Source organism: Brachycentrus maculatus, unplaced genomic scaffold, assembly GCF_059751285.1.
Source record: "Brachycentrus maculatus isolate JH-2025_06_01 unplaced genomic scaffold, ASM5975128v1 h1tg000370l, whole genome shotgun sequence".
NCBI lineage: Eukaryota > Metazoa > Arthropoda > Insecta > Trichoptera > Brachycentridae > Brachycentrus > Brachycentrus maculatus.
The window spans coordinates 2,702,505-2,717,777 of record NW_028281119.1 but is presented as its reverse complement, the minus strand read 5'-3'; the positions used below and the strand labels follow the sequence as shown (position 1 = coordinate 2,717,777).

The 15,273-nt window shown below is 29.7% G+C and overlaps 1 protein-coding gene across 1 annotated transcript; it reads right to left on the bottom strand.

Moving 5' to 3' along the window:
- Nucleotides 1-4,983: 4,983 nt before the first annotated feature.
- On the bottom strand, nucleotides 4,984-9,207 carry egh (beta-1,4-mannosyltransferase egh). Its single transcript, XM_088270052.1, has 3 exons — nucleotides 8,954-9,207; nucleotides 6,957-7,766; nucleotides 4,984-5,765 (listed from the first exon to the last, which is right to left on the bottom strand). Exons 2-3 carry the CDS (start codon nucleotides 7,755-7,757, stop codon nucleotides 5,193-5,195), a joined length of 1,374 nt encoding a protein of 457 aa, XP_088126178.1. The 5' UTR covers nucleotides 7,758-7,766; nucleotides 8,954-9,207; the 3' UTR covers nucleotides 4,984-5,192.
- Between the last annotated feature and the right edge of the window lie 6,066 nt (nucleotides 9,208-15,273).

Here is a 15,273-nt window from a genome sequence, read left to right as displayed (position 1 = left end):
TGTACTTCATCAAAATACCCATCGATATATTTAACAAAATTTATGAGAACATTTTTCGTAACACCTGTATAGTATTAAATAATAAAAAAATGGAAAAATATTTACTGAGCATATTAAATTTGATATTTCCAGTCTCATCTTCATTTAGAAAACTGGAATATGAAACTAACTTTGATATACCTACATTTCTTATTTTAACAATAAATTATTATTTTTAAAATTATAACAATATCATTTTTACATTAGAAAAAAAATGATAATGTTTTAATCTTTTTATAATTAATATTATGTCTACTTGAATGTCCTTGTCCTAATCCGTTTATCTAAAATGGACTGAGATCAATAATTACAAAAAAAATGTATTTACAAAATAATATGTGCTATAGTATAAATACTAAAAAATAAGTTGGTTACCACCATATAAAATAACTTCAAAATGTTCCAAAATGGTAAAGATGTACTGGGTTTAAAATTGAAATAAATACATTAAAAGTAATTGTTTGTATAATGTGCGCCTGTTATATAGATTTACAGAAAAAAAAATGGTTATCATATCCCAAATATTTGAAAATGGCCATTTACTACATACAAAGAAATCTCGGGTTACAAACGCCTTGAGCCACAAACATAACGCTACAATATACCAAAGGGCTTTTAACAAAACTCTGAATGAAAAGATACCTCAAATTCCAAATAGAATTTCATGTCAATTCATAACCCAAAATTGTATTGGCAAACTGAGTGTTTGTGCCACACGGCGTTCCTAACTCAAAGCTCTACTGTACGTTTACTAAAAATTTTAATGAAAAATAAACTTAACAGTATTTTGGTTTAAAAATTTCACAGATATGTTGAAAAAAAATATTATGTACGCTATGAACGTATGTGTCAATAGCGCCTGTTAGTATTATTGCTATACTGACTAGACATATCGTACTAACCAATTAAGTAATAAGTGAACACAATAACCGGAACTAAAATTTGAAATCAATATCACAAATTGTAGTATAATTACCACAGAATTATATTATAGTTACATACTACCCTGCACTTTCATCAGAATGGCATTTTATTGGAATTATTCGGAGGAAACATTCACACATGTTTACCTTTATTATTCACACGTGTGAAAGTAAGAAACAAATACTTTAATATGTTAATGTGCAAAACTCCATCTTTATTTGAAGCGTGTTATTGTCATCTTGTTATGTCAAAGTGTATTTTCTGCCACTGTACTACTAACGTCTTTTGAACTACATATTCACTTTTCTTGGTGTTTTTTTTTTCGAGATTCTTAAATATTTTTGTGGTTCATCTTGCTTTACTTATTCTAATTGTTTTATTAACTGTACCACTTTATGCAAATGATTCGGTAATTATGTCTCTTTATTTAAGTATTTGGACACTTCACCGATAGATGGCAGTCTACCCGTGTCAGACAAAACTGAATAAAGGAGCATATTAACATATAAAATATTTGTAAGAATGAAAAAAAAAACTCATCAACTCTTATCACGTAAACATAAATCACAGGGGTTTAAAACAAACACGACACTGCACAAACATGATGAAACATAATAAATATTTGCTAAAATAATGTTTTAAATTTTATTTTTATTCATTATTTACTGTATTATAGTAGACGACCTTAAGTAGCCTTCTTTCCGACTTGTTTCTTAAGTGTAACGCAACCATAATAAAAATGGCAAAATAAATACTTATTTACTAATACAGAAATAAAAATATCATTACAAAAACACTATGGCATTCCAATCAAATTCGGAATATAGAAAGCCCTTTTATTTTACAAATTACTATGTAATTATGCTAATCGTGTTTCTGTTCTCACACAAATCATCAAATCAACTGATTATTGTCACAAGCCCAATTAATACATGGTCTAAGAACAATATGGGATCATTTTAACCTGAATGTAATAACCTAAATGTAATTACTATTCAACAATATTGTAAGAGCCGCATGGAAGTAGGCAATAATTGAAAAGTAGAGATATGATGAACAATCAATAGTTAAAAATACACAAATATATTGCCAACGTCTGGTCCAATTCTATGTTTCTAAAAAAATTTGGAAAGTAAGATTGTTTGCAAGAACAGAAGCAAGAGGGATGGCATATATATATATATATATATATATATATATATATATATATATATATATATATATATATATATATATATATATATATATATATATATATATATATATATATATATGTGTGTGTGTATATAAGTAGTTTCTAAATAAATAAAATAATTCAAAATGACAAAAGTAAAATGAGACTTATTTAAAACTACGCAGGATATAAAAAGCATCATTGTAACAAAAATCACAATGTTTTCTCTGAGGTATTGTCTCTCAACATTTTAAATGTTGTGATACCCTAAAAAGCCAAGTGTGTTGCTAGGTGGTGAATATGGTGGACGTGCCAAGCCCTTCAGTTCTATTCTAGAGCAAGGTAAGATAATACATACTTCTAAATGAATTGTATTGGCAGTTTACAGAGTTATGGAATTATTATTATGGATTATTTGAACAAAAAAAAATTGTCACACACTGTAGAAACTATTTCTACAAAAATTTTGCAAATGCAAGTAGCAATCATGAAAACACATAGACAAACTTTGAACAATGCTAACGAATTGATACATGCAGTCCATATTTTCCATAAATTTGAGTGATAGTGTATATGCACATTTGTTAGTACAAGCACAGATTTATAGATGCATAAATGCATCTAAAAATCGCATTAACCATGTCTCATATAAAACATAATCTGTAGACTTTCTTTCACACTTTTAAATCAAATAATATTATCGTATATAATATTTTTTAATGAGCAAAAAATTATAATACATATTGAACTATGGTTAATGCCATAAACAGTTATATGTATTACAACTTCAAGTTTACTTAGGTATTGAAAATTTTACATTTTATAATTTGACATGGTTTATAGAAATATGATAAAAATGCTTTAATTAAAAGTTTTAATTCATTTATAATATCAAAAACTCTTATTGACCTTAAAAAACTTTTCTGATAGAAAACGCTACCCGAAAATGTGTAAATGCTTTATATAAAACAGCGCTATAAATGTTGTTGTAATTCTGAATTTATAAAACAAGCGTATGGATCATTGTATAAATATATACATATGTAAAATACAAAATATAAAACAATTATCGTTCTGAAACCTCAATATAATCTTGAGAAGTTGTAGAAGACTCTCAGTCAACGAGGTTTGAATATTAGGCATAAAAATGAAAGCATGTGACTAATAATAAAAATCACAAGTGAGACAAATCTGATAAGAATTTAATAGAAACACTTTTAACAAAATTATTAACAATTTATGTTCAAAAACAGGCTTAGTCATTTATTGCAGGGCGAAGTCCAAAATTGCAATTGAAGACTTCTCTTGATATTATGATATGATTATCCGACTGCCATCTTATCTTAGAGAATATTCATTTTAATTTCTATTTCATTTTTTAATGTACAAAATAACTTATAAATAGATTTTGGTATATGCATTTTTATCAAAGTTGACCCAAACATCGTACCGTATGTGGATTGCAAAATTTACGATGTGTTGTGTGATCTTACTGCCCCATAATATTATATGGGTGAACAATACAACCTGAACATGTAATAATATTTGAAGCACTAATTTTGTGAATTTCTTTTCTTTACTTAAAAAATAATATTGTTGAAAATTAGATTATTTTGAAACATCAAATTTTTAAAACAGCATTTAATAATAATATACCATAAAGAAACACTCAAATGAATAATTCATCTAAGAGGGTGTTACTCTCCACTTATCGACCATCTCTGTTTCCTTCATCTGTAACTGCAGATCAACACAAAAAAAAATAGCCACTGGAGATTCCAACCCGAGCTTTTCTATCCGCCAAATATTTGAATTTTTGTAAAGTAGATAGTTTTTAGCATTACTTAGCCTAAAGGAAAAAGCTGTTTGCTTCAAAACTGGTCGACATTATAAATAAGTTATAATAAGATAACATATTTCCAGTGTATTTGTTACTTAAACTCTGATTTCAACGCCACTGAATTTACCCGTGTATTTTAAGATGGATCAGATTGCTTGATTCCTATAAACAAGTTCACAGCCGGTATTTGAAAAATTGAACAAAAGTTTTATAGCTTATCACTTATTATCTCAGAAAAAGGTGTGTTACGTTTTTACATCAGTGTGAATATGTTAGTAAAAATGTACCAAATTATATAAAATTCTTGTGACTGTATTTGCACCTTCTATGTAATAAATATTAAAGTAATCAAATGCAGAAATGATAACCATGCAATAATGAAGCATGTATTTTACATGGGTCATTGATATGAGTAATACATATCCTCAAAGCATTTGTAAATGACTTACAAATGTGTTTCTAACCAAAACATATATTCTCTATAAGAAAACAACAAAAAATACTAATGTTATACATTTACTAATACAAATCAAAAAGTTCTTTTAAAGAGTTTGCAAATGGTAATTGGATTTAAACAAATTTATATAAAATTGGAATGACAAAACAACCTACTAAAACATACAAAAGGAACATAAATTAATATGTTATTAGTTTAAAAAAATGTTTTTTAAAGAAGAATGTCAATACACAATCTAGGATTACATCGAGTAGGTACAATAAATAAATCGAGAAGATGAAGTTTGTATTTTAACAAATACCAAAATTAATTCAAAACTACCCTAAAACAATAAATCTTTGGCTCTAACACAAATTATCAGACTTATATTGAAGTGCTTCAATAACTACATTAGTATAAATGTGCTATAAAATGTAAGAACATTTTCATGTATTTGTTAAGAATACTGTAATACTAAAAAAGAAAAAAATACTTTTAAGTGTATTAAATAATAAAATAAAAAATTTAAAATGCATACAAATTAACAATATCTAACATCACAGGGAACTATTTTGTCAAATATATGTGTAGTGAAAAAAACACAATATAATAAATTGTACAAACGTAAACTAGCTAAAATTCAAATAAAACTGTCTACGGAATCACCATCAATAGAGAGCTGTTGTTCTGACAATACAGAAATCCACTCAACGAGCTGAAAAATGTGGCAGTGATAATGTATGGAAAATTTGTCCACAGCTAAAGCAGCCTGTAAATAGTTAAACTGTGACTGGGGGCCTAATATGCTTATTGACAATATAAAACTTATGCTTTTTACCTATCACACCCCATATCACAGCCACATTCTCAATAATAACATTTAATGGAATAGTGGAGAGTGCACCGCATATGCAAAGTAGGAATTTGAAGAATCCGAACCGATACAAAGAGAAGGATTTGAGTACTCCAAATATATACATATACATGTTGACAGCTCCTATGAAAGCGCAGACAAGATCAAATATCTGAGGACAGGGTATAGGACATATCACTGCCAAGATCACATTACTCGTGGAGAGTGGTAGAGTGACCCACGAGTAGCAAGAAATGGCTAGCAGCACTTTGTAGCGTAAGGAAATACTTTTAGAATGTACCACCAGTAAGATACCTTGCAACCATCGTTTTCTCTGTTGGATAAAGTCCCATAGTGTGAAAGGTGATTTTTCCCACATTTCTCCCTCGATAAAATTGAAAGAGTACCCTTCTTCGTACGCTTTCATAGCGAAAAAGCAATCTTCAGCTACTGACCCATCTAATCCATTGTCAAAAGATACTTTTTTTTCTGCACTGACCTGAAAAACACGCATCATTTACTGACATAAACATTATTAAATAAACTTAATAGTATATTTAACAAAACGAGAAAACCTACTATGTATAACTTACTTCATATAAATATATCCTGTGAATTCATATTGTCATTGTGAGTTTTCTCTCTTGCATATCAAATATGTTTGTTAAATGTTAAGCATTTTGACCATCGCATTTATTCTCAGATGAATTCGTAAAATAAAATTGAGATGTGTTGATTCACATTTAATATAAAATAAAAAAATATACAGTGGTACCTCGACATACGAGTGCCCCAACATACGAGTTTTTCGAGATACGAGCCGACGAGCAAGTGATTTTTGCTTTTAGTTACGAGCAAAATTCGAGATACGAGTTCGGTTCGGTAGTAACACTAGAGGTGGATGAGAGAGACGTGAACGAGCTCATCGAGGAGCACACCCAGGAACTGACGACTGAGGAGATACAAGAGTTACAGTCACAGCAGCATACTGAGGTTATGCAAGAAATTGGTTTTGAGGAGTCAGAGGAGGACGTTATTTCTACAAGTGAGATAAAGGAGATATTAGGAATGTGGGAGAGAGTTTCACAGTTCGTGGAAAAAAAACACCCAGAAAAAGTTGCAACAGGTCGTGCATCTGACCTTTTTAATGACAATTGCCTAACTCATTTCCGGAACATTTTGAGAGGGAGATAGAAACAAACCTCCTTGGACATGTTGTTTTCTAAACGGCCTACAGGTGAAAGCGAGAAAAATGTAGCGAAAAAGGCAAAGACCAGTGAGGATATCTAATTTATTTCTTTACATTCTCTTTTTTGTTTTTGTGCAATAAATATTTGATATTTATAAATACGTTTTTATTATTCAAAACCACGTAACAAAAATAACTGGGGGTGATATTTTGGAGGTTGGAACGGATTAATGGTAGTTCAATTGTTTTGTAGGGGGAAATTTGCATTGAGATATGAGTAATTCAAGATACGAGCAAGGTTGCGGAACGAATTAAACTCGTATGTCGAGGTACCACTGTATTTTTCTTTTATGTATTTATCTATTTATTATTTACTTATAATAACTTCCAAATGTAAATGTGGAAAACAAATGTTTTATTGCAAATCTATTATAATGGCTCCTGGTCTTTGGTCCTACAGACATTTAACCGAACAGACTTGTGATAGAAATAAATAATTACCTGAGTAACTACGTATGATCCCTTCCAACTAAACAACGGCTTGTGGAAAAGATTGAATTGCAGCCTTAATTTTCCCATGTCATCAGCGACTCTAAAGCTGTCTGCCAAGGTGGTCAACCAATTGACTACATCTTCGTTAGCGTAGGTAATAAGTCCTTGACCGAATTGATGTTTTCCGTCCATCACAAAGTTTAATATTCCTCTGACGGAATTTTCAGTGAGTAATGTTTCCTCGTCCAAGTGTACTATCCAATCGGAATCTCCCAAATCATTGCTGACCGAGTCTTCCAAACAGTACTGCAAAGCTCTGGCCTTGAACAGAGCTCCACTCTTGGTGGAATAGGAAGATGGCACCACTACTTCGCGCACACGAGCGTGTCGAGCCAGTCCCAGGGGCTTATCGGTAACCACCTCTATCATGAAGTTCTTCAGGTGAGCATTGATACACGTGTTCATATTCCGCGTAACATTCATTTTCACGAGATCTGGAAAATCACCCCGAGTGACGACTCTGATGCAGATAAACGGAGCCAGCAATGGCGATCCCTTCAATTGTACTTTATCGGGAAAAGCATTGTACATAAACAAGCCCGAAAAGTTAAATAAAACCTGGGGAAGAGTCAGAAGAGTGAAGGCTCGAAGAAGATACAATGCGATGGTTCCGAGTGTGCCATATTCTGTCCACGGATCTATTATCGGCTTCGACTCCGGATTGAGAGCTCCAGAAATATACTCGATGAAAAATATTACACCGAGCAGTACTATGCAGTGAAGACAGTGTTTTAAGTGACCACTCCACATTTTCGTTTTCTAGAAAAGAAAAAAGTTTTAAATTTATAACAATTTTTATCACTTTATCATTCAGAAAACATCTTAACACCCCAACTATTAATTCTGCATTTTGTTATGGTTAGACAAATTTTAAATATTGTAAAATGCGCAACATTATTAATATACAATTAAACCTGTGTAATTTAACTATAAGCCATTGATATTTCGATTGATTTTCCAAATATTTCCAATATGATTGCTGAATAATAAAAATTGTTATCCTATATAATCAATGAATGCTGACAACTGAAGTGGTTTACCATTGAAGTGGCAGAACAGTTAGGTAATTATCAGGAAATTATCAGGAAAATAATTATACTTGGACATACACATAGTGTCATTATTTCAGTAAATATGTTCAAACATATTGAAAATTGATTATATATAAGAAACTATAGGACACAAACTCCCAGTATATTTTTAATTTTAACTGTAGATGAATTTTTTTGTAAAAGGTACTTTTAATAAAAATAAATAAACTGGAAGCCATGTACTTTTTTATTTTAACCTTGGTAATTCATTTTATCAACTATAAGTTTAAACTGAATGGACAAACTATTTTTACAGCATATTTATAAATAAAGGCACCTGTTATAACGTTTATTATATTGTCCATAAAAACACTCACCAGGTTAGAACACAATAATCAAAAGAGGATGAAGCATTTTTAATGTCAGTATTTCATTAAACATTCTATTCAAACATGACTAACAAGTACTACATACCAAAACCGAAGAGATAAAAGGAGGGGGGAAACAGTATAAATCATGCAAAAGCTTATCGTAATCATTATCCATACAAAAGTGTTATCTTGAATCTTGGAAGCAAAAAACGTCATTGTATTAGTGTCATGGTAGGTACGTACTATATGATTCATTCGATTTTCTTTTCCGTAAAACGGGAGACGTTTTGACATAGATAAAAATGAGAAAAACATTTATATAATGACACCAAGTTATTATGAAAAAAAAATAAACAACAAAATGCAAAGGGACAAAATTAATCGTTCCAAGCAAAGGGGGCGTGTACGCGAGTCCTTTATCGATTGTCGCAATGATTACCAAGTTATATACTTTTTTCGCAAAAATCACACATCATAAGTAGGTGGATCTTGATATATTAAAGTAAACTATTCAGATGAAAAATAATTATTTTAGGGTACATACCTTAAAAATCCTTAGGCATGAAAAAGCGGGAGATCACGCGAGGTAGAACATTAATTGACCATTATACTTTCAGTTACACTTGGGACGTAGGGAAGAGTATGCGCCGAATTAATTGTTAACTGCACCTTACGTTATATATAGAAAACACAAAAACCAATATCGCTATTGTCTCAAACTTGGATATATAAAATCATTCATTTTTAAATCAAATATACATATAAAAACGTCCGCACGCCGAAACAAAGTCCATAGATAAATTTTACCATTTCTATGACATTATTAACTGTCAACTTTATCAAAAGATAGACAACTATGGTAATCATAGACAAGACCCCATTTTATTATTTTCGAGTAAAAAACTGCCTTCCTCTATAAACTACCTACCTGTAGAGCTAGATGGAGATTAGTTTCGCAAATTTTATGGGATTTGCTTGCAAGTTTTTTAGGGCATATCCTATTTCATGTCACCAAGAATTTGAGTTTTTATTTATATATTTTCTATATCTATTTATATATATACATTATATATATATATATATATATATATATATATATATATATATATATATATATATATATATATATATATATATATATATATATATATATATATATATATATATATATATATATATATATATATATATATATATATATATATATATATATATATATATATATATTATATATATATATATATATATATATATATATATATATATATATATATATATATATATATATATATATTTATAAATATATATATATATATATATATATATATATATATATATATATATATATATATATATATATATATATATATATATATATATATATATATATATATATATATATATATATATATATATATATATATATATATATATATATATATATATATATATATATATATATATATATATATATATATATATATATATATATATATATATGTATGTATATAATATATAAAATCTGATGCGAGCATGGAATGTTAGGGATCTGGGCGTTAGGTTTGTGAGCACCCTGACATTTCACAATCACATAGAGGCAGTCAGTGCTAATGCATTGAAAATGCTAGGATTTGTTCTGCGTACTGCCAGGGTTTTCGAAAATACCCACGTGCTAAGAACTCTTTATAACTTCTTGGTGCGAAGTAGACTTGAGAGTGGCTCGATGATATGGTGGCCACACAAGTTTAAGTACTCTCTTATGGTAGAGAAAGTCCTGCAAACGCCTCGGTTATGTCTGCACCCCGTACTATTTTTTCACCCCAAGTCATGGAGTTAATATTCCCGTCATCCACTTTTTGAGACTTTATGTAGTCCCAAAAAGTATTCAGATACTGGAAATGAACTCCCGGTATGCTAATCGAATACTATGTCTTACGACAGGTCTGTAACGTCCAAACATCTCATAATCACTGTAGTAGCCAGAAACTTTCCATTTCTTAAAATAGAAATGCTAAGTCCGTATGTCTCTAATAATATGCTTAGAAAACCACTTCGGATATCGCCTTCCACCAGCAGCCTGAGATTTTTTTTTACTATTAATTAGCACATTTTCACAATTTAACTGACTCCAATCATTTGATTATGTCCACAAAAGAACATCGAAGCATTGGCTAATAATTCATTAAAAAATAATTTACATGTACAAAAAAATTATACTGTAAATACAATACCATAAATGAATTTTTGTCATTGAAATCTAGAAATAGTTAAAAATATGTTGGATGGCTTCTTGGAAGTACAATTAACTAAACTCATTAAAAGATTTCCATGCAAGTATTCAATTGCTGTTATACTTTCAATTTTAAATTTATTCTCGTGACCAGTTGAATAACTATGAATATTAGAGCATTCTATAGCCGCTTGTGCACTACACGGAATTTTACCATCCGGCAGTCCGGTTTTGAAAAATGAAAGTGACTACGACAGTTTAGCATGATCGAATTCACGTGCAACGTGTTCACGCACCGATCAAGAGCACCGATCCGAAGAAAGATGGACAAAAGCACAAGCACATCTAAGCCAATCATCCGTTTTATATGCTAACTGACGTGCCGGACGGTAAAATTCCGTGTAGTGCACAAAGGCGCTATGTCTTATAAATACAACATTTTTCATAAACATAATTCAACCATCACACCGAATCTGTTGATTCCATCAATATATTTTATTGTATTTTCATATATTTTCATTTTCATTTTCGTATATTTTCAGGTATTAGTGTCGGGTTTGTGGTCCCGTGGTTAGTGTCGCGGACTCTTAAGTCAGAGTTTCTCGGTTCGATCCCCTCTACCGCAATTTGATACCTATTTCTAATAATGAGCCGCTTAGGCTCACAGAAATAGTATGAAATTTAAATATTTGTGAAAATAATAAAAACACAAATACGTATTTCTCTTTTACTTAAAAAAAATATTTTGCAAAGTGATAAATCCCCCTTGGTGGTTAAACTGTTACATTTTTACTCTCTTCTAAAAGTGTGATCAAATGGAGTTAGACAATTTACGGTTTTAGCCGACAATAAGCATTATTTGTTTTGAAATACTGAATGGTTAATGGCTCAAAGTAAATTTAGGAGAATACAAAATAAAGCTGTTTCAATTTTAGGTTTAGAATTTATTTTATTTAATAAATTATTTTACAACTCCGATTCATTTGCATTCATAACATATTACAACATATCTACATGATGTAAGTACTAGTATGAAAAGTGATTAAATTCAGTGCATTCTATCAAACCCAGATAGATTCAGTTTAGAAACAAGAAATATATAAAATGTCAATAGACTATTGATAGATTTTGTTATAAATAATGACAATAAAAAATGCACAGTTATATCATACTACTTATATTCACAAGGAATAAAATATATTATAAACAATTAATCGTATCATTAGAAAGACTTATTTTTGTAGAATTCCGATAATTATTGGATTTACTTTTATTGTTAAAAATCTTTGAAACATTATTTGTTTTAGCAATACTGAAGTGTAACAATGGACTTCATGAAAAAAAAATCATAGTAAAATTCTTGCTGATTTTTACATGTTATCTGCTATGTATATTACATATTTTTTTATCCGTATTTAAAGAAAAGATATACATAAATCAGTATATCTAATAGTCACAAAAACACTGCATTGACAAGGAAAAAAATAGATGCAAGAAACCTAAATCAAACAATTAAAATACTCTATTGAAAACCCTGTATTTTTAATTCTTTTTAGCAAACAGAAAAATCCATCTAATATAATTTTACTATACAATTGAATACAAAATCTTATTTCATTAATACATATTTACAAAATAAAAATAATAATTTTTAAAATATTAAACAATTTTTTTAATATTTTTTTTTGAGCTGGAAGAATTATACAAAACTTTGAAATATTATTAATGAAAAAAAGACTTAAGAATCTTATTCTAATCGTACTAACTCATCAGTGAATATAATTAAATGTGTGCTTATGTAACTCTTTTTGCTATCGTATTACAGTATAATATTCATTCATGAAATAATTACTGTAATGAATCCATAAGAAATTAAAAGATGACTACAATATTATTTTAGCTTAAAGAAAAACTCTTTTCTGCACATTTTTAGCCTTGGGCTACGTCTTAATTTAGAAATCTCAAATTTAAAGCATAACAGGGAGGCGATTATAATGTCACAAGAAATAAGCATCCGCATTTCCTTCCACACTGGATAATTTTTTTAAAGTAATCGTCATGCTATCTTCTTCATACAAAAGTACCTGATGGGCATCATTCTCTTTTTTTCATACAATGTTTTATATTGTTCATACTTGTAGCGGATAAATAGAGAAAAAAAGACTAACGTGCACCCTTACTGCGAAAATTACCGACCCTTACACGAAAATTGATCAAAATCAGTTGGTCCTAAAGGTGTCTTTAAGCTTTTGCCTCAGTTTGTTTTGTGTCACACAGACTACTAATTATATTTAAACGTTCCACTCTTCCAAAAGCCCAGGGTTGTAATTTGACATGTATTTTTGTACACTGTAAGGGGTGCATTTATTTCTCAACTAGAGAGATGAACAACAAAAAACACTGTACGAAAAAAAAAGATAGATGCCTATCAGATACTTATATAAAGAAGATGGCATGATGAATAGTAAGTCGAATAACTGAAAAAAGCCAAAAATAACTAACTGAAAAGATTACTGAAAATAACCGGAAGCAAATGCGGGCACTTATTTCTTGTTACATTATAATCACCTCCCGGTACAAACACACATATCAAACTTTATAAACTTATTTTAAATATGTGTATTAATAATAAACATACTCAGTACCGTAGTAAAACAGGCGGAATAGATGCAGGTTCAGAACCCAGGACAAAAAATTGACCCAAAATAAGAAGTTTAAAAATTGGGAACAAAATAAATCAAAATTTGTTAAAATAAAATAAATAAATCATTATGTTATTTGGTGGCGTAGAGACCTCCCAAAATGTAAACTAGGAAATTGTATTAAAATAATTATTTCCTTTAATAATTCATATTAACATGTGAATGATATTATGCGTTTCTTGTGGATAGAAAAATTTATAGTCATTTTGAATATTGAAAATAAATCTAAAGTCATTTTACAATTCGTGGGAATCAAACCTGCGACATTGAATAACAGTTGAGCGTCTACCCAACTATGCCACGGCATCTGTGAGTTACAGCACAGCTTTATAGAAACAAATAAAATAAGTTAACTTTCTACCCTCAGTTCAGAGTACACCCTGTAGAAATTAGCGTAGCTGTAGAATCTCAGCCCTTATATTTAAAGGATGAAGATATCTTCTACCATAACTTCCAAGATAACTAAATACCATTACCACACTAGAGAAATATGTCAGACAATTGTTCCAATAGCATCAGCTGTTCTTTTATTTAAACAGTGAATTTAATAAACATTCTTAAGGTAACAAATTAATTTAGTGTACACAACAACCAAAAATTGTGTAAACATTGTTATGAATACCTGACGCTACATAACCAATTGTGACATTTGTCTGAAAGGCAAATAACATACCCGCTTATCTAGGGGGTGATGCTTATACCATAGTTTTAAACTTATGTATATACAAATATACACATACTTATGGTGACATTATATCAGTGCTTTCTAGATAATAAATAAAATATAATGGAGTAAGATAGGCCTCTATATATATATTATACATTACTATGGAAATCAACAACAAAAATTGTTGAAAAGTACGTTTGATTGATTGAAAAAAATATATATTGATATTGAAATGAACGTTTATCTGAATTTAAAAAAATTGTTCATTATAATACATCCTGGAATAAAAGTGGCCTAGTAAAATACCTATCCGTGATAGCAACAAAATTATAATGCCCAGTAAAAATATCTTTAATAATATTATAATGTTAAGGTGCCAATGAAAGGTTTTCGTAACTTTTTTAACCCATTAAATTACGCCATGAAATAAGTTCTACCCCATAGGTTCCCAACCCTTTCTGGACTTCCAAATTTCAATGCCCCCTCTCGCATAATAGTTACACCAAATACTAAAATATTTTTCCACATTTATTTATATTTTATCCATCTATCTACCTTTTAAGAATCACAATGTTTAAAAAACATCCAATTGTGCCAACATCAGTCGCAAATCACCACGCTGATCGATGTACACATTTCTTAGATTGCAAATTTAGTACTGCACTGAATCGTATTGTTTCCCACAAGTCATGTATTGTCACAGTGCTGGTAATGATTTTTGAAGCCATAATTCTGAATCTACGGTTTCTGAATTTCACTTTAGTTCTTCATTAGTTGTAAGTTTCTCTTCTATTTGAGGATAAGGCTATATCTAAAATTGCGAAAAGATCTGAAACTAGACAAGATATATTAGTTTAAAATACTGTACAATCGCTCTGTAAAACCAGCATGAAAAATGTCTAAATAAGTCAATCTTAATGTCCCGGGAGACTGCCAGTAATATGGGAAAGTAGGTGATTCACCTCTATTGATTCCTAGATTTCTGAAATCCGTACAGGTGAATCACGGAGTTCTAGTTCTAGTAATCTAGTTATATCGACAGAATCAAATATATTGGCAAAAACAAATAAATACCTTTTAAGAGCCAACAAATAAATTTAATTAAAACAATTTAAGTATACATACACTTAATTTTTTTTTTTTATATATTTGTGCTTATTTGAGTGATAACAATAAGATGAGAAAATAGGTACATCATGGATGATGTCTTGACTGCCTTAACACTCCACATTTGTCTGAACCCGCCGCACTCCCAGTGGTCACCT

Bases quoted from the DNA above. Each gene is read 5' to 3' on its own strand.
- egh (XM_088270052.1), bottom strand. From the start codon at position 7,757: ATGTGGAGTGGTCACTTAAAACACTGTCTTCACTGCATAGTACTGCTC. The intron at 5,766-6,956 runs GTAATTATTTAT...CGTGTTTTTCAG, and splicing joins GATCATACGTAGTTACTCAG to GTCAGTGCAGAAAAAAAAGT.